Below are 19,035 nucleotides of genomic sequence, written 5' to 3' on the forward strand. Positions count from 1 at the left end.
TCCTTAAACTGCAGTCCTGTTCTCAACTAAATATAACATGTATGGTTTCAAAGTGCATAATCATCTTTTGCAGCTTTGTACTCCTATCTGAAGTGTGCAGACTAGAAGCATATTCTCTTTAGTCTCCTTCTATAGTCAATATTAATAGCCACTATTGAAGAGAGATTTTACTGGCTTTTTAGAATTGACCCTGGAAGTCCTGTCTGTAATCCCTTCTTTATAGGACAATCCAGGGACACTCAGTCCCCAGTCCAGTAAATTCAAGTACCTTAAACTAACTGAAGTTAGATTAACTGCAATCAGCTCCAAATGTCTTTCAAAAGAATCTGAACTGCTGGCCTAACTTCCATCCTTCCTGCACTTCAGGAAACACACACGGAGGCAGACAGAGGCTTGGAGCACATCTTGTGCCTTTCTGAATACCTGATCTCAAGTTAGTATGGTGGTGACCGATATCACATAGCTAGTGATAATGTTGCTATGATGTGGAGCTAATTTGCCAGCCCCAAACCAATTTCATAGCTCAGTTTTCTGAGGAGAAGACCCTCTCTCCTTGTTTCCCTCTCTCTTTCATTTCTGTTGAAAATGGTATTTTTTTCCTGCTGTAGAAATAAATAATGCTAGAGGTCAGCCACAGGAGCACAGGTCTGGTCACCTTATGTGGAGACAATATGCAGAGTAGGATTGTCATCTACTTCTGCATGGCTTTGAAACATGCAGTCTGAAATACAGCGAGAGTGGCAAATGGGAGAAGTATCTGGCGGGTAAAGAGTAAAAGCTGATTTTTTTTTTGAGACTGCACTGTAAGAAAGAGGGTCCTGTATATACCCTTAAAAGAAAACTGGAGCTTCAAAGAGTATACATTCACTTATAGTGAATGTAGCAGAGTTTGCTGAAGGTGCTTCTTCTCGTTAGGCTTGAAATGTTTCAGGATGTTCGTACTACAAATAATTTATGCTGGAAACTTCCCTTTGAACAGTCTCTGTATCTACAAAGGTGATGCAATCTTCTCTAGGCAGATGTCTTCCATTGCAATCGCATACAGAGAAGGGGGAGGATTCAGGTAAAGGTGCCAAATCTGTTTTAAAATTGCACATCACTTATTTCTGTTTATGCTACACATGTTTTAAAATTGCTTATTGAAGAATCTTGGGATTTTAAACTTAAAATATTCAGTTATGTAGACATTGTCAGCAGCTGCTGAACCTATGAATTAATTAGCAGGAAATTGAATCCACACCCCAACAATAACCTAGAAAATGCAATCATCAGTTCTTACTGTTTCCTTCTGTAAAATGTGGTTTAAGAGTTCTGTTTAAATCATTTCTCAGAATCATAGAAAAGAAAGGATGACGTTGGAAGGGACCTCTGGAGATCATCTTGTCTCACCCCCCCTGCTCAGAGCAGGGTCAAATACGGCTGGCTTCTACAGCTAGCATTCAGGACTGTGCCCTGTTGGATTTGGAGTGTTTTTAGGGTTGGAGACTCCACAAGTTCTCTGGGCAACCAATGCCAGTGTTCAATCACCCCCAGAGTACAAAAAAAATCATTATGTTCACATAAAATTTGCCATGTCCCTAGTCCCTTTTCTGGACATGTCTGAAAGTTTCTAGCTTCTTTCAACATTGTTATGTATTTATACACGGTTATAAGTTTCCTCTCAGCCTTTTCATTTTCAGGCTGAACATCTGAGCTCTATTAGCCTCTCCTGGTATGACAGATGCTCTAATCCATTAATCATCTTCACTGCACTTCACTGGATTTGCTTCATGTCTTTCCTGTACTAGGGAAAACAGTGCAAGATCCAGCACTCCGAAGAGAATCCTAGCACCATGAAATAGGGGGGCACGATCATGTCCCGTGACCTGCTGGCAATATTCTTCCTAATGCAGCTCTGGAGGCTGCTGGCCACCTTTGCTGCAAGTGCACAATGCTGCCTCATGTTCAGCTCCTGTCCACCTGCTCCTCCAGATTGGTTTCTATCAAGTAGCTTTTCCACTGCCCTTCTGGTGCCTGAGGTTGTTTCTTAATAGTTGTGGGACTTTGCATTTCCCTCTGAACTTGAAGATATTCCCAGTGGCCAGTTTCTTCTGCCTGCTGAGGTCCCTCTGAATGTCACTAAAACTATCTGGTGCAGCAACTTCTCCAAATTTCCTATAATCTGAAAATGTGCTGAGGGTGCTCTCTGCCTTATTGTGCAGATGGCCCAGCAGTCCTGGCCCAGCACCTGGTGTTTACCTAGGTGTATGTTGATAAGTGACTAATCTCCAAATGGATGTTATACAGCTGATCAGAGCTCTCTGATGCTGGGCACTCTGCAGGTTTTCTGTCTAACTCGCTGTCCATTTATTTAGCCTGCACTTTTTATCTTGTCTCAGGATGTTACGTGAGTATCAAAAATTTTACTAAGATAACCAACATCTACTGCTCTTCTCCCTTTCACCAAACCTAGTCATCTTACTTTAGAAGGCTCTCAGGTTGGTCAGGCATGATTTCCTCTTCATAAATCAGTGTTGACTGTTCCAAATTACTTTCTTGTCCTTAATCTGTTTAGAGGATACCATAATCTTCCCAGGGGTGGAGGTAAGGCTGACTAATCTGTAGTTCCCTGGATCCTTACCTGTTCAAAGATAGGAAGGACATTTGCTTTCTTCCATTTCTGAGGACCTTCTTTCAGTCACCCTGACCTTTCAAAGACAATTCAGGTTGGCCTCAAGTGTGACATGATCCAGCTTCCTCAGCACTTCTGGGTGCATCCAATCAGGTTTGATTGACCTGTGGTTTTTTTTCCATTTTATTTAGATATTGATCCTTCTCCACCATGGGTAGATTTTTCTTGCTTCAGACAGAATTTTCCGCTGGTCTTGGTGACCTGGGACACCTGAAGGCAAATCTTACCTAAAAAGACCAAAGTAAAGAAGGCATTGAGCACCTCGCTGTTTAGAATTTCCTTTCCAAAACCCACCCTTGCATACTCAATCAGTATTTATATCTCTCCCAAAACCTGAGGGGGATGATGCTGTCCATGCTTAGGTCCTGTCTGTGCAGCCTAAACTCAGTGCAGCTTTTCCAAAGAGAAGTCCTGTGTAAGTAAAAATGGTTTCATAATTTTTTTTCTTTCCAAAATGGTGCTTCTGGGGCATCAGTAGGAGCCTCATTTCTGTTGGAAACATATGAAGGGGAATCACCTGTTAGTGCTGGTTGGCTGTTTCAGTGTGCTGTATTCCCTGTGGACTGTCTTGCAGTTAACAGAGCACAGAGCTGTTACAACACCTTTGCATGATCTGTTAGGAGCCTTTTAGATTAATCATGACCTGTGCCATATGGAGATGGACCAGTGGAATGAGGCAGAATATGGAAGAATCATATACAGATATATCAGCCTTTTTTAAAAAATGGTATTAAGCCATAAAAAATTAGGCTAAAAGTCATCAAGTCACAAAAATGAGTGGGAGAATTTCTCTGTCTCCTCCGAAAGGATACAGATTGAGACATTATTAATGTTGGGGATACATTCATTGGCTTGGGGAAGTGGGGTTTATCTATTAAAATAATTTAAAGTTTTATAAGGCACACCAGCAGTTTATCAAGTAGAGCAGCTTTCTGCAGCTTAGAGATGAGACTACCAAGTAAATCTAAATACATTTGTGCCTGGTAAACTTTTTCAAAATACATGAATTAATGCTATCTTCTTTGATTGCAAAATTATGAATTGTTCAATTGGCATTTTTAAGTGCTTGCTTAAACTGTATTTGAAGTGTGTTATGTTTAGAACTCAGAACAGGATGACTTTGTTAGATTTGCTTGATGTTACTGCAACTCTCCTTTAATCTGGTGACAGAGTTTTAAGAGTGGATCTGTTCTCCTGCTATATATGCATATCTGCTAGTGCATGCATACAAGATTACTGCATTTTTGCTGCTTGTCAGCTTCTTTTTTTGAGTTTCCACATTTGTTTTGTGCTTTGAGTCTTCCTATGGACAGCTTTTAATTATGCATAAGATAAAAAAGCAGAGTTTGCTACTAGTAGTGTTTTGATGTAGTTTTTGTTAACAGGTGGCTGCAAGTTTTTGGATGATTTTCTGCTATTTGAATTTCCTGCTAATGAATTTTCCTTAGTTATTGCAGGAATCATGTCCACCTGTTACTAAACAATCCATGTTCAAGCTGCTGAAAATAAACTGGCAGACAAAGCTGTTACCTTTGAAAACAACAATTGAGAAAAATTTTAGCTTACAGTGAGTGATGGATGAGGGTGAAATGACCCTCTCTCACCTGAGCTCGTATCAGAAATAGCCAAAGTAAAGGAAAAGTTATTATTTGAATCTCTGTATTTTTTCCTTTTTCTTTTCCATGTATGGAAAACTTCCCCTTAAGGGATGTTGCTAAAACTAATTCTTGCAGCATTTGTAGTTCAGTATGCCGAAATAAGACTCAGACAAGTGGTTTTGAAAAATAATGGTTGTAGATCAGATCTTGTCAGCTTTGTGCTACTTTCTATATAAGCTAAATAAGCGATATAAACTAAATAATTAATATGCATAGCTATTACTCTTCTCAGAAAATCCAAATTAGTTTTTTCATTAATAATAACAGACCTCTGGTTATTAAAGGCTATTTTTACTTCTATTTCAAAGAAAGCTTGTGAAAATCTTCTAATTATGATTTCCCAGTTATTAGGAAAAATATTTTATTGGTATTGGAAAAGAAGACTTTGTAAAAGTAACCAGAGAGTTTATTAATTTGGCTGAGTTTGCAAAAATAAAGTGTTTTAATACTTCTGGCATGACAAGAGAACTGCTTCCATTTAAGTTCTTGAACTCTTGTGTTCAGTTAAAACAACCACCATCATCTTGTGGCCAGGTAAGCTCTGAAGGTAGAGTTGTGACACAAATGGTATTTGAAGCCTACAGAGTTTGAACCAAGGCTTTAAGAACCAAAATTACTTTTGGCAGAATTCTTAAGAATTCTTGGCTACAGTATCCGTAAGCTGTGAGAGTATCACAGTCAAAACTTTCTGAGCAACTCAGGAATCTGCCATTTGCTCAGTTTTAAATTACTGGTAACAGATTGGGATTTATAACAGTAATACCAAGAGGCTGAAATTTGTGGTCTAGGTATGCAAGGTCCTGCACAAAGCTGGGGTAAGACACGTGCCCTTTGTATTCTAGCAGGGGAAGCTGTTGTGTCCTGGGGTAGATGAGAATAACAACAAACTCTTTGAGCAGAAAGCACATTAGAGTTAATATTTTCATTCTCTGAAATCCTTAAGGGATTGCATGGGGGTTTAGTGAAGGAACAAACAAAAGAAGGGAGGAAGAGAAGTGGAATAAACATAAAGGGAACACAGGCATGGACTTTCCAAAGCAAGAGTTATAGGAAGAAGGGATACCTCCCCTATTTAATTTGTTTTCATAGTCCACTGGACCTGTTTGGAATTTAATGTCTTAAGTATTCAGGCTCCTGGTTTTGGGCTCCTAAGTTTGAAACTTAGAGGATACTTTTCTCAGGGAATGTTTTATTTACATTAAGGATTTGACTTCAATTCATGGAAATAAGAGGGAGTTGAGCTACTCTAGAGAGTCTGAAAAAACTTTTGCAAACAAATAGTCCTTAAGCATGATTTGCAGCATAAAATATTTTAGTAGATGCCAGTGTGCCATAAGCCTTTGGAATCACTGAAAGTGTGGCATTTCAACAACAGTAATTTTCAAAGTTTGTGAGCTATTATAAACTTTTCCTTTGGTTAAAAAAAAAAAAAAAATAAAAAAAAATGCCCAGGACAGAGCCCAAAGAAACTCAGTTGTGCCTTGCTAGTAGTTGAGATCCAGTTTACTACATGTCCAGCTCATTGCTGGACTTTGTTGCCACAGCTTTGGGGAATCACTGCCATTTTTCTTCTTTGAGTACTCCCAGGTGCTCTCCATTTTCTTGGCTAGTCTTCTAGCTTCTTGCCCTGTTGAAATTTGGATATGTGGCATGTTGGGTTCAGAGGTTTCAGCTTTCCAGCCAGAGCTTAAATGTAGATGAAAACACAGAGTTCTCAATATCCTGTTTAAACAGGCTTAACTTTAACAGTAAATATCTAACAGTGCTTTTTATCCTTGGGAGCTGAATCTCTGAAATGAAAACACTTCTGAATTACGCTTCATTTAATTAATATCTTCTGTGGTTTCCATTTCAGCAGAAAGAGACAGGGCCCAGTTGCTAAAAATAACGTAATGATTTTGCTGAGGATGTTGAAACATGCTTTATAAATTGCATCTCTGCTACATAAAGTCACTACTCAGCTTGCACAGGCTGAGTAACGAGTAGTCTGCATTACAGTCTTGCCCTTCTCAAAGATGGCTATGTTGCACCTCAGCTACTTATTTCAGAAGCTAGAACAGTGCTTGGGCTAGCCTTGGTTTATTGAGGTAGTGCACATAACTAGTGTGTTTAGTGTTGCCTGTAGGAAAAGCAGACATTAGAATCATGAGCAAACTTATGGGAAGAATCCTGTAACATCAGCTTCTGTGTCTTCTTTAAGCATAGTGGCTAGTTCTACCTTACACTAATATATCACTATGACAAATTTCCAGTCAGTTGATATGAAACCCTGATAATGAATTATGAATATGTAATTTATATTCTGCAGTCCTATCACTGAAGTACAGTTATGCAATTTGAAATAAGCATCCTCAGGTAGAATTTTTTTGGTGACTTGAGAGGTTAGCAGGATATGGCTGTATGAGGTATTTTCTTACAAAGCCATATAAATGTACCAGTCATCTGAGTGATAGCATTACTGCTTTCCTTGTGGTTGCAAATTTTTTTAATTCTTCCAAAATGTAAGGTGAGTTTTGAAATTTAAAAAGAACTTGTAAGGAGTAGGCTAAAATCAACACAGTAGTTTTCACAGTCACTTTACTATAATTTTTGTGTAGCCCAGGGTGAAAACTATTAAACTTTACCTGCTATATGTAGTAGCTACTTAGGCACTGTATGTGCATAAGTGCAATGACTCAAATACTGAGCTGGGCTTCCAGGAACTATCTAATCCAATATCTTGGTGGTGTCACTCAGTCCTTTCAGAACTTGGAAATTTTTATATATATATTTTTTTTTTTTTATTTTATTTTTTTTTTTTACTTGCCTCACTTTAAAAGAAGTAGTTTCTCAGAACAGTAATTCTAGGAATTTGGACTTCTGCACTGCTTACATGCCTCTGGTTAATGTAGTTTCCTGATGTACTGCATAGGGCACATTATCTGTATCTGTTCCTGACTGGAGATAAATAGGGAGAAATAGCCTCACTCACGGAGCATGACTGTTCCAGGCAGACAGGCCTAATTTATATTGTCAAATCTGATATTCCTAGAAAGCTTCTGGAAAGTCTCATTTGGCTGCTCTGGAGCAGAGAGTGCATTTGGCCCCTGTATTTTTGTTCCTCTTGATAAGCCTTATATAAATTATGAGGTTAGGAGCTATCATCTTTCCAGCTTCTATTCTGTTGATAAGCTATACAGTAGCTAACTGTGCTGTACCTTTTTCCCCTTAAATACACCATCCCAACTTGTGCTTGGCCGGTGCAAAAAATTAATAGATTTGTAGGTTTTTATTCAGAAATAAGCATAGAAACCTGAGTCTGTGATGTTTACAGTCCAAATTTAGATTCGGAAAGGACTGTTGCTGAAAAGAGAATACTGCATATTCCTCAATACAGATAGGAATCTAGCAAATGATAAATTATTGTAATTTGAGTTGTTATTATAATTAATGATTTCAGCAAACTTCAGTTAACTATGCTCCCATAAAAGCCAAGTCTTTGTCTTTACTATTAAGAGGAAGTTCAAAACAGAAAAAGAAAGCATGATTGGCCATCTCAGAAACTGTGTTCAGCTGAACCCTGGAGAATGTGCTTTTCCTGCAAGGAATGCTCTATATTAACAATGTTCCAAGTGTTAATTAAGGCTGCAGAAAGATAGACATGTGCAGCCAATGGATGGGTTGCAAACTTGGCATAAATTGTATAGATAAGCTGTTTGTGAGATTCTGAAACTCATCATGTTTGTGTACAAAACAGCTTCCTGCTCTTCTCTTTTTCCAAATATTTTCCTTGAGAATGTATAATAATATGAAGTTAATGAGTGGGTGCTGGTGCTATATCAGACTAGTATTTCAAGTATCTGTAAAAATCAAACACCCTTAAAGGGCAGCAGAACTGTATGGGGGCTCTTATACTTCTACATTTGTGGTCTACATTGTGAGATCTGTCTGAAACAAATCATGCAAGACTTCAATCATAGTATCACAAAAACATGGAATGGTTTAGATTAGAAGGGACCTTTAAGACCATCTAGTTCCAGTCCCTCTGCCATTGGCAGGGACACTTTTCCCTATACCAGGTTGCTAAGAGCTCTGTCCAACCTGGCCTTGAACACCTTCAGGAGGGGGCATCCACAGCTTCTCTGGGCAACCTCTTCCAGAGATTCACCACCCTCACAGTAAATAACTGCTTCCTAAGATCTGATTTAGACCTACTCTCAGTTTTCAAGCCATTCCCCTTTGTTCTGTCACTACATGCCCTTTGTAAATAGTCTTGTCCAATCTTTCCTTTAAGTTCCCTTCAGGTACTGGAAGGCCACAATTAGTTTACCCTGAAGTCTTCTCTTTTCCTGGCTGAACAATTCAAATTCTCTCAGCCTTTCCTCATAGGAGAAGTGCTTCATCCCTCTAATCATCTTGTTGGATCTCCTCTGGACTCACCCCAGCAGTTCCATGTCCTCTCTGTGGTGGGAACCCCATAGCTGGCTGCGGCATTGTGGGTGAGGTCTCTCCAGAGTAGAGTACAGGGGCAGAATAGGGGCAGAATCACTTCCTTTGACTGTCTCATCACATCTCTTTTGATGATGACCAGCATGTGTTTAGCTTTCTGGGCCATGCCCAGCTTTGGTTCTCTGGATCATGCCCAGCCTCTCCTCCCCAGCACCCCCGAGTCCTTCTCAGCACGGCTGCTCTCCATCTGTCCATCCCCAGCCTGTGCTGATCCCAGGGTTTGCCCCAACCCACATGCAGCACCTTGCACTTGGTCTTGTGAAACCCCCTGAGTTTCCCATGGGCTCACTGCTCAGGCCTGTCCAGGTCCCTCTGGCTGGCATCCTGTGCTTCAGGTGTGTCACCTGCACCACTCAGCTCAGTGTCATCTGCACACGTGCTGAGAGTGCAGCAGATCCCTTCATCTATGGCATTCATGAAGACATTAAATAACGTCAGCCCCAGTACAGACAATTACTATCAGTGAGTGTCCCTGTGACTTTTGTGCTCTATCTGTTCTACCAAATAAAGCAGGCGGGAGAGAAAGGACAAGGGGTAGATGGTACCCCACTTTCTCCTCATTTTACAAATTTGGGATCAAGCCACACAAGGAGAATTGAGTAGGTGACAAAGTTTCCATCAGAGGACAGCAGCAGAAGTCCAGGTAGGATGTAGGTAATCTCATTTCTTCTCTCCTTGCCCCTCTGTTAAATATGTCATCAGCTGAGAGAAAACATGGTGGGGTTTATAGCATATTGTTTGTCAGTGGGAAGTACAGTGAATTTGTAAAATCTAAAAAAACTCCTTTGACTTTCAAGGAGGGCATATTTGAAAATGGCTATGTCATTATATAGAAAAAAATGTTTAAAACTTGCCTTTGAGAGTAAACAAATGAGATCTGCAACAAGCAAAGAGGTAAGCCAGGGTTCTGCAGATCAGATACTTTTGCCTGTCTGCAGTGTTTGAAAGGAAGGTCACTCTCCTGTTCTCACCTGAATTTTTCTCAGATAGGAAAAATAATCTCAAAAATAGCAGTGAGACTACTTTAGAAGCTTGGAACATTTACTTTCTTACTTTGTTTTACATTTTTATTTATAATTATTCACAAAGAAAATCTTTGATAGAATTTAAAAAAAAAATGCCCATATTGAATTTAATGCGCATTCTGGATTTAGACATGAATCCTGCTTACCTCATCCTTTCAGTTTTATAACTAAAGGTGTCTTGCTGCTTCATCCTTCTGTGTCTTTTTCTCCATATTCCTTGCCTGACACAGTTTCTTGGGTGCATATAATTTCTTTCCTCCCTCAGTGTCAACAGTTTTAAATCACAAAAGATTTTTTCTTTGCTGAAGAATCACATAGTGATACTTACCTTTTTCTCTTTATATCTTTCTTTAGCTTGTTGCAAAACTCCAATCATATAGGTAGCATCTTAAGAAAAAAAACCAAAAAACAGGGGAGAAAGAAACCAGGGAAGAGAGAATACTACAAAAGAGCTGTAAGGAGAAAGGATTTTCTTGTTATTTCTAAAAAAATCTAAATGCATCCACTACTTAGCTATTATTTGCTATGACGAAAAAAGTCCTTTATTAGACATGAAAACTAAAGTTTCAGCTACATTCTTAAAATACAGGGGGCTATAAATAGAATGTGAATAGTTCAGCTGGGCAGCATTATAATAGAATTTTCTTCTGTTGTATAAGGGAAATAGGGATGACCTTCATCACTCACTGTAAGTTCTCTCATGAATTATGAGTCATTCAACTATTAGTGGAATTAAAATCTATAACACTGCCAGTCATTGTCCTGTATCCCTATGGAGCTCTTCTTTTTTCTTTCAACATGAGGACGTCTGCAGTCTCTGCACATATCATGCCAATGATATGTTTATAGCCCAAGTAAAGGAGTAGTGATTTAGTTTTAAACTGTTTCTACATCTTCTTCGTATTTATACTGAGAATATTTATTGTTTTCTTGATGAGTTGTTGTCAATTGTAGCACGAAAGAATGATGTGTGTGGGTTTTTTTCCTTTTTTTAATGTTTCAGCAATTTTATACAATCTCTACATGATTTGACAGTTCAGGAGTAACAATGCAAATTAGTTGTCTAAGGACTAAGAGTCCTGGTAAGAAGCCATTGGTAAAATATATATGTGAGAATAAACTTCAGCACACATATACTATGTGCAATACCTTGACCAAAGAGTAGAGGACTGTGGCAGGAGACCAAGCTCAAATGAGGATGTCAAAAACAATTCCTAGTTCCCCAAACTGTGTTTGAGTTGCTTTGAGGGCTCTTTTGTTTGTTTTCCATAATTTGCCTCTGAACTAAATGCTTGGGAATTAACTATAATTCTTAACAGAGCTGATCTGAAACAACTTTTCGCAAGGCTGAGAATATTCTGGTTACATCAGTCTTTCATGTGTACACATCCTAACTCATGGTTGTGACTGACTTGCCTCCTCACTTGAGGAAACCCAAGACCTTTTGTCAGTACACTGTGCAAGTGAAGGCTTCCTTCACACCCACTGGAAAAGAGGGAACATTTGTCAAAACTAGCTCTTCTCTTTTCAAACTAATTCCCTTTTGTTTAGAACTCAGCTACCCTTACCCATCTTTAGCAGCTGGCCACTAGTGTGATAGTCCTGTTTCTCATGTGCAGATGGAGTGATGTGATTTTCAGGTGCTAGTCGGTGTCTGAAACAGGTGTGTCAAAGTACAAAAGTGGTTTTGCTATCTTGGAGAAAAGATGTGCTTTTCTTTTTCAAGGTAGGGCTAATGAGCAAACAGAAGCATGTGTTACAGTTGACATGAGATGCTGTACTGAGAATGATGAACTCAGTGAATGCAAACCACCTCTTTGTCAACAACTACAAACAGAGGCCCAATTCCTCTTAATTAGTCTTTCTAATGAGGATTGGCATGATCAGTGTCACACAACGGAGCTGAAAAATAAATTATTTTTATTTTATGAATGCACCTAGTTCTTCATGGCCGATTAGGTGCTCTGAATTTCAATTTGTATTAGCTACAAATACACTTCCTTTGATGATATTGGGTGTGCAATGGGAGGCATAGTTTCAATTATTGGTGTGATCTGTGATTGATCAATTTTTCACAACAAAGATTTGTTAGCAGGGCCACATGGTGAAGCAGTCAGTGGAAAATTCCCTTTGATAACATTTCTGTCTAATTTTGGAGCACTGCCACTGCCACATATGAAATACCAACACGATTGAATTTCTTTTTGCTGGCATTTAGCAGGACCTATGGGGGTGTGCAGAAATCAATGGGGGATCAGGAGTCTGGAAAATTGCATACTTGAAGAATTAATGAACTATAATTCTGTATTACATTCTCAATCACATTTTGCTTCCTTTTCATTAATGTAGCTAAATTAGTTTTCCATGGACAGGGTACTTTATAAACTGCAATCATGGTCTTGCTGGGATTAAAATGAAAAAAAAAAAGACCTGTTATAATAGTAGCTATTTTTTCATGCAACATGACAGTTGGAAATTTTTAGTGAAGAACATATCATCTGCAGCACTGACTCCACCTGTCACAGCAATTTTAAGATGACTTAACCAGAAATTCTACTAGATCTGCGAGGTGTTGAGATAGAAGCAGCAACTCCAAAGACATTCCAAATACTATTTTTTTTCCCCAAGATGGGCCTTATTCATTATCTAGGGGAGCAGGGAGAGGAAGTGCCACAGTCTTTACTCTTCTCTGAAGGCTGTATGTGATATAACTGCTGTTTCTAGTGCTGTGTTCTTCCACTCATGGAGCTGTGTTATGGTAAGATAGAATTGTGGGTGACTCCTTGCTGTGTCCCATGGGCCATCCGTAATCTTGCCCTTTAGGATTTAAACTTGTAACTGAATAAAATGTTGGGATGAAATTGTAATTAAAATCAAGAATATTCTATGGTTTAATGATAGCTTTGATGTGAGAACCCATACAGTGAAAAGAATGCCCTAGTACTCAAGATATGATATCATATCTTTAAAGAGTTCCTCAAACATGACAAATCAGAGTGACACTGTAAACAAAATCAGGCTCCAGAACTGTGATTGACAAAGGAAGTAAGATCTTTTTGAAGTCAGGCACAGTGTTAGAAAAAAAAAAGGAGCTGATCAAACTTTACAAAATAGATTTAAAAGTCATTCTAAACAAGTTTTCTGGTATAACTGATATCTTCTGAGATTATGTCAGCATTCTTAGCCACTATATTCTTGAGGGTTTTATTCCTCTTTATGATATTTATATGCATATGGTATATAAGAATGTAGTGGGGTGGAAATCCCAAAATCCTTACTGTTTTGTTTTAACAGTAAGATAGCTCCAGTGTACTGAACTACTTTCAGAATCTTACATTCCTCTGCCTTGACCTGTTTTTTGCATGTCATCTCAAATCAAACGTCTGGTTGAACAGGAGGGTCTTTTCAAGTATCATCATATTAGAAATCTGTTGACACATAAAAACCAGCCCAAACACTTTTTGGTTCTTAAATACAAGAGATGGAACTTTAGAATTTGCAGCAGAGGTGATCCCTTTTCAGGGCTAGTCCAGAAAATTGAGTTCTTGATAGCAAATATTTCATGTAGTACAGTGAACTTTCATTTAGTCCTACTGAATAAGGCCTTTTCCTCCTTCCATATGTATTTACTAAAATTAGATAACCCAGACATCATCTTAATCCTACTGTTATCTGAGCATAAGTCTGAATAGTTGAAACATGACCTTTTACATACAAGCCAGACATAATATTCTTGAAATTGTATTGACATATGCAAAGGCATATCAGAGTCTGACTGTTCCAAATGTACCCATGGGAAAAAAAAAAAAAAAAAACCCAACCAGATATTGAAGATTTATCTACTTAATCAGCTTCCAAGTCTCCTAAACCACCTCTTCAGTGATCTGTTGCTGAAATTGTTTTTCTTTCCGTTGTTTGCACTTTATTTATAATATATATGGGGCTGGGGTGTGGCTGGCTCAGGAGGTTAGTGTTAGACTGGAAAGGCTGTTGCCATTGAAATGAGATCTCAAATTTAGGCTGAGACAGGAGTGACTGAACATTTTGAAAGATGTTGGCTGCTCATTAATCTCTGTAGCCATACCCATGACAAAACCAATTAGCACTGGGACAGATTATTGCAATTGGGAGTCTCTATTAATTGGCAGTCTTAGCTAGGTGCCATATATTATTCTGTCACAAAAAACCTTCCAGTGTGGAGACAACTAAGTTCTAAATATACACAGCTTCCAATCTGTGGTGTTGACTTCTTGACAAGCAAGGACTTTGGTTTGTATTGACCTGGATAAAGCAGTATATGACAGAAAACATTTATGGACTGTGTTGTGCTCTGTGTCTCTTTAAGTTTGTGAATGCAGGCTTTTCTAAGAGGAGGATTTGGTGATTAACATTTAGTCTTGAAGTGAGTAATATAAAATGGTAGCAACACCCCTCCCCCACACCATGATTCTTTGTTGAGTGCACCTTGACTACATTAGAGCTTGATCCTGTTGCTGGATGAAAGAGAACTGCTATCTTTCTAATTGGCAATTTTATAGCACTTTCAGTCTTGAAAAAGTCCTATTATACAGAAATTCTCTAATAATATGAATCAGACAGCTAGTTCTCCTTTGCTTCTTTTTGTACCAGTGGATAATTTGCTAATGATCTTATTTTACTCTTCAGGGAGCAGAGTTTTCTCAGTGTTCCCAAGAGAAAAGGGTATAATAGCTAAAGCTGTTGGCACAGTTAAGGAAATGAGTGATCCCGGGGTATAAGGAAGGTATTTGGGAGAGCAAATGTCATGTCAAGGGGAGCTAGGCATATACAGCTCTTACTTTCAAAATGCCTCTGATTTTGTGTCTACTTTATTAGAGTGAGGCCTCAGCAAAAGAAATAAAAAATTTTGAGTTGAAAAATGGGTAACAAAAATATGGAAATAGGAAGGCTGACTGGCATAAATGAAAATATAAAGCCTTTTGCTAACTTTCTTTTATACAGTAATATTTCATATTCCATGCTTTTCTAGTACAGCATCAAACAGGACTTTATTATCACTTGTAATATTCCATATAGCCCACTGATAGACCATAGCCACTGGCCAAGCAAAACTTCAATCAGTTTTTCTTCTCTTGTCAGCTCACACCTCTGACAGAGCAGCTTCAAGATGACTCATCTAAGAAGGTTTCACCATAGGACAGGGGAAAATTATTTCTATCTGCTTTTCCCATACTAATAAGATAATTTCAGTTGTAGATACTTTTGCAGCACTTGCTGAGCCATGCTATGCCTATTTGAAAACAGAAATCTTTTTATCCAAATGTCAAGAAATTTTTCCATGAAATCAGTGCTTTTACTTTATAAGACACATTTTTGCTGCAGTTTCCTGTTTCACAGAGTTGCAACAATCATATTTTGTCCCATTACAGAGTACATTTCTAACTGAATTAATAATCAGCATTAGCTGTGAGAATTAAAACAAAATTCTATGCATAAGGAACATCTATGTTATGAAACCCACTGGCATGTGCTTAGGATGTCATTTGCCTAAAAAGTTAGTGGTGGAAAGTGTTTTGGATTTCCTTTCTTTGCTGAAAATCCTGAAAGGAGTAATGGCTTATTCAGCAAGAGTGCACCAATGGTTCCAATGCATGCAGTCTGTGAGGAGCAAGACACTCTTCAAGACCTGCAGTGTGCTTCCATACCTGCTTACCGTGAGGCTTTCTTATGTAACTCCACTCCAACTTTGCATGCAGTCATAACAAAACCAGAAGGATGTATTTCTTTGTTTATTGACATTGGATAAAGCATTTCATCCCAAGTAATACTTCTTGTGTTACGGATTCATCAGGTAGTTTGCAAATAAATACAGAGAAGCTGCTTTTGTTGTCACTTCACCAATACTGACGTGACATTCGCGGCTTGCTCTTCCTGAATAATCAAGGAGTTCATCGAATGCATTCTACTTGTGCATGTGATATTGCGCTTACACTTAAAAGGCTTACAGATTCACAAATAATTTTTTTCTGAAGAGAGGAGCATAGGCTTTCTTTAATTCATGTCTGTTACTTTGACCTAAATAAAACTTGTTTCTCCAGCTCATCACCACTAAATACATTCCACTTCCCCAAAGAAGTATATGCCATCCAGTGTCTTAATGCAATGTTGTTAAGTAGCCAGTATGAAGATTAACATTAAATCTTAACAGCAGCTCTTCTCCATCAGCCTCTGAGTGGACATGCACTATTTGTTCTCTGGGGTTTGTAGCTTTAGCCAACCACAAGTTGTGTTGTTCTGGCCAGGTGATCCCAAGTGTTTAGCAGGGTCACTTCTGTTCTGCCTGACGAGCTGGCAGCCAGGCAGCACGTTCCCCAGGGGTAAGGGAACTTCCAGATTGCAGTCCTTTCTTCTTTTATTTTCCTTTTTCATGAGTTATCTGTGGCTTTCTGAGCGAGTAGCAGTAGATAAGACACAGACTGCAAGCCAACCTTTTCTCACTACTGTAACATAATTTTCATTGATCTCCCTCTGATCTCTCAAGCACCTCTGAGGTCCCACTGGCTCCTGGCTGCTCACAAGAAAAAGGCCAGAGTTTATACTGATTTAGAAAGAAACACACTGAGCAGTGGAAGATTGTAAAGGTTTGGCATTTCTCAGTCCTGCAGCACAAGTGCTCAGATGATTATCTTGGAATTCATAGTGGAGTTGAAATTTTTTTAAAACCAGTAGAGCCTTATGACTTAATTTGTGATGCACAAAGCAGCAAAATATACTGTAATTGCTGCAATATTTCAGCAGGAGTATTGGTTGTTTTCATCATCATAAAGACTGATAATGTACATCAAGGATGCCTGTTTAGAGATACTGTTGATAGAAAATCAGATTGATGCATCATGACAAAAATTTCTAATGAGATTTTGTCAAGGATCTTTTATAAAACGATACACTCATGATACAGTTGTACAGTTATTCCAAAGAAATTTTTAAAACAATTATTTAGCATGTAAATAAAATACCCAGAATGCATCCCACATACCCCCTGTCATGTATAAGAAAAACAAAACTCAAAACCAAATGTGGGTGACTGTGCTATACCTTGTAGTTTATGCAAGTGTTCCCCACACACTAATATTTTTATTACCCTGAAATGTGGAACAAAGTGTTTTCAATCGATGATGAAGTCTCAAGGTTTTATAAAATTTGTCTTTGAATAGGTTTCACAAAATACTTGGAAAGAGTATGTCTATATAGTCACACATTATTATTCTCAGAAAAGAAATTCCTTACTTTATTGTAGTTCACATTTTATTTCCTTAGCCAGTTTATACTTTCTCCTATGGAAATAGCAAATGACATAAATGGGAGGTAACAGGGACTGTAGCCAGAATTTTACTGTATTTCACATGTATCTCAGTGGTCACATCACACCTCTCCTCCGTATCTGCATCCTGGAGGATGCTAGGTCAGCTGCTGATGTACTTCAAGAGTTTGAGTCTTAATTTGTTGCTTCAGTTCTTAGTTTTAAAGATTCAACCTTTAAAGAAAGGTTGAATCCTTGCTTTGGCCAGAGTGGCCAGTACACTGAGAGTTTATTCATTGTTCAAACTCATGGTGGAGGGTGATTAGAGCTTTTTGTTTCTGAAGGCACTTTGTGCCTCCCTTTGTGTTGGTTCTATAGGCACCTCTCAGTCAGCTTGTGAGTGTGTTAAAAAAAAAACCCATTCCATGATAAACTGTTATTGTAAAGTTTAGTCAGTGGAAGTTGGTGGTTTAAGAGACACATTTCCCAAAGGAATTTCCAGGAGAAAGAGAATGTGTTTTGTTTCACTCTCATGTTTGGAAACCCAATTGTATTGTTTGATGATTAGAGAGGAGCCTGCAGTCAGTTATGTTGAGATTCAGAGGTGCTGGTATAAATCAACAGGAGCTCCACAGGACAGGGAAGCCCTTCTAACCTAAAAATGGTGTCACCAAAAGCATAACCAAGGACCAGAGTAAATATTTAATGTTTTTATATACCCCTAGGAAAAAAAAAAAAAAATCTTTTTTTTTATCAGGTAGCCTGCACTACGCAAAGGGTTAAGATCTTATTATATGAACTGGGACCTAATTATTTTCTTCATATTAGGGGTAGTTTAAACAGATGTCAGATTACCTGTCATGTTTTGTGACAAAATGAGTTGTTACTATGTAGGCAGTAAATTGTGATTAGCAGTACCTCTGCTGCTGTTAGGCCCAAAATCATTAGCCAAGTACTTTTATGGAAACAATTCAAAACTTCACTGCAATTAATTCTGCAAATTCAAGTGTCAGTAATGAAAATAATTCTGTGAAACCTAGAAACACCAGGGATGTTGTTCTTTCCTTGAATGAATACAGCAATTTTCTCTGTGTGAATTTTCTTCTGTTTTGTTGTTCTTAATAAACAGACATTGATGAGTGCTCGGATGGCTTTGTTCAGTGCGACAGCCGTGCTAACTGCATTAACCTGCCCGGCTGGTACCACTGCGAGTGCAGAGATGGCTACCATGACAATGGAATGTTTTCACCAAGTGGAGAATCCTGTGAAGGTCAGTGTCTAAAAAAGGTGGGGTGCTGTTATGGTTCACATGAAAGTGTCCAGAAAATGTCTGGTGTTTCAGATTGTAGTCGTCAAGCATTGTCTTGAAAACTGCAGTGAAATTTAAAGCTTGACCCCAAAGAATTACAGTCTAAATGAACCTCATCATCAAAGACAAAAGAATATAAATATGAATATTCCTATAATGTGGAGCATTAGTGGAGCAATTCTGTGTTTTACTAACATAATATGTAAAGTCAGGCATGGTGATTGAAATGCAGTTTCTCTGGCCCTACATCTGTTTCTGTGCTTGTCCCTTGCATAAGTGATTTCCCGTGGGCTGGTAGCATGCACTGTAATCTGTCACTCCACAGTAATCTGCTTATTTGTCAGATTCTTTGTGTATAGGAAATGGGCCTCAATCCAGACCTCATTTCTTCCGCTTTGTTTTCCTCATACACCGAAATAGTTCTTGATAAAAATATTTCCCATTGCAGAAAATGATTATGCATCCCTGAGACCCTCACCTGTACCTTGGCTATACTGTGGTGTTTCTCTTGTGTAATGGCTAACTGCTTCTAGAAGGCTGCAATTTGCAGAACTACATTACAAACTGGGGAGCTCAGTGGACATAGGGCTGGTGTAAGGTGTAGG

General features: G+C 38.5%; 1 protein-coding gene across 1 annotated transcript in view; it reads left to right on the plus strand.

Moving 5' to 3' along the window:
- Positions 1 to 19,035, plus strand: part of LOC121333043 (protein NEL-like) — a gene marked incomplete at its 5' end in the record, with an annotated part of 87,776 nt that overhangs the window by 53,840 nt on the left and 14,901 nt on the right. Inside the window, one exon of the mRNA XM_041399075.1 lies at positions 18,251 to 18,391. Within this exon, the coding sequence (XP_041255009.1) occupies positions 18,251 to 18,391 (141 nt within the window). The remainder of the gene's footprint in view (positions 1 to 18,250; positions 18,392 to 19,035) is intronic.

Source organism: Onychostruthus taczanowskii, unplaced genomic scaffold (assembly GCF_017590055.1).
Source record: "Onychostruthus taczanowskii isolate IOZ18803 unplaced genomic scaffold, ASM1759005v1 scaffold153, whole genome shotgun sequence".
NCBI lineage: Eukaryota > Metazoa > Chordata > Aves > Passeriformes > Passeridae > Onychostruthus > Onychostruthus taczanowskii.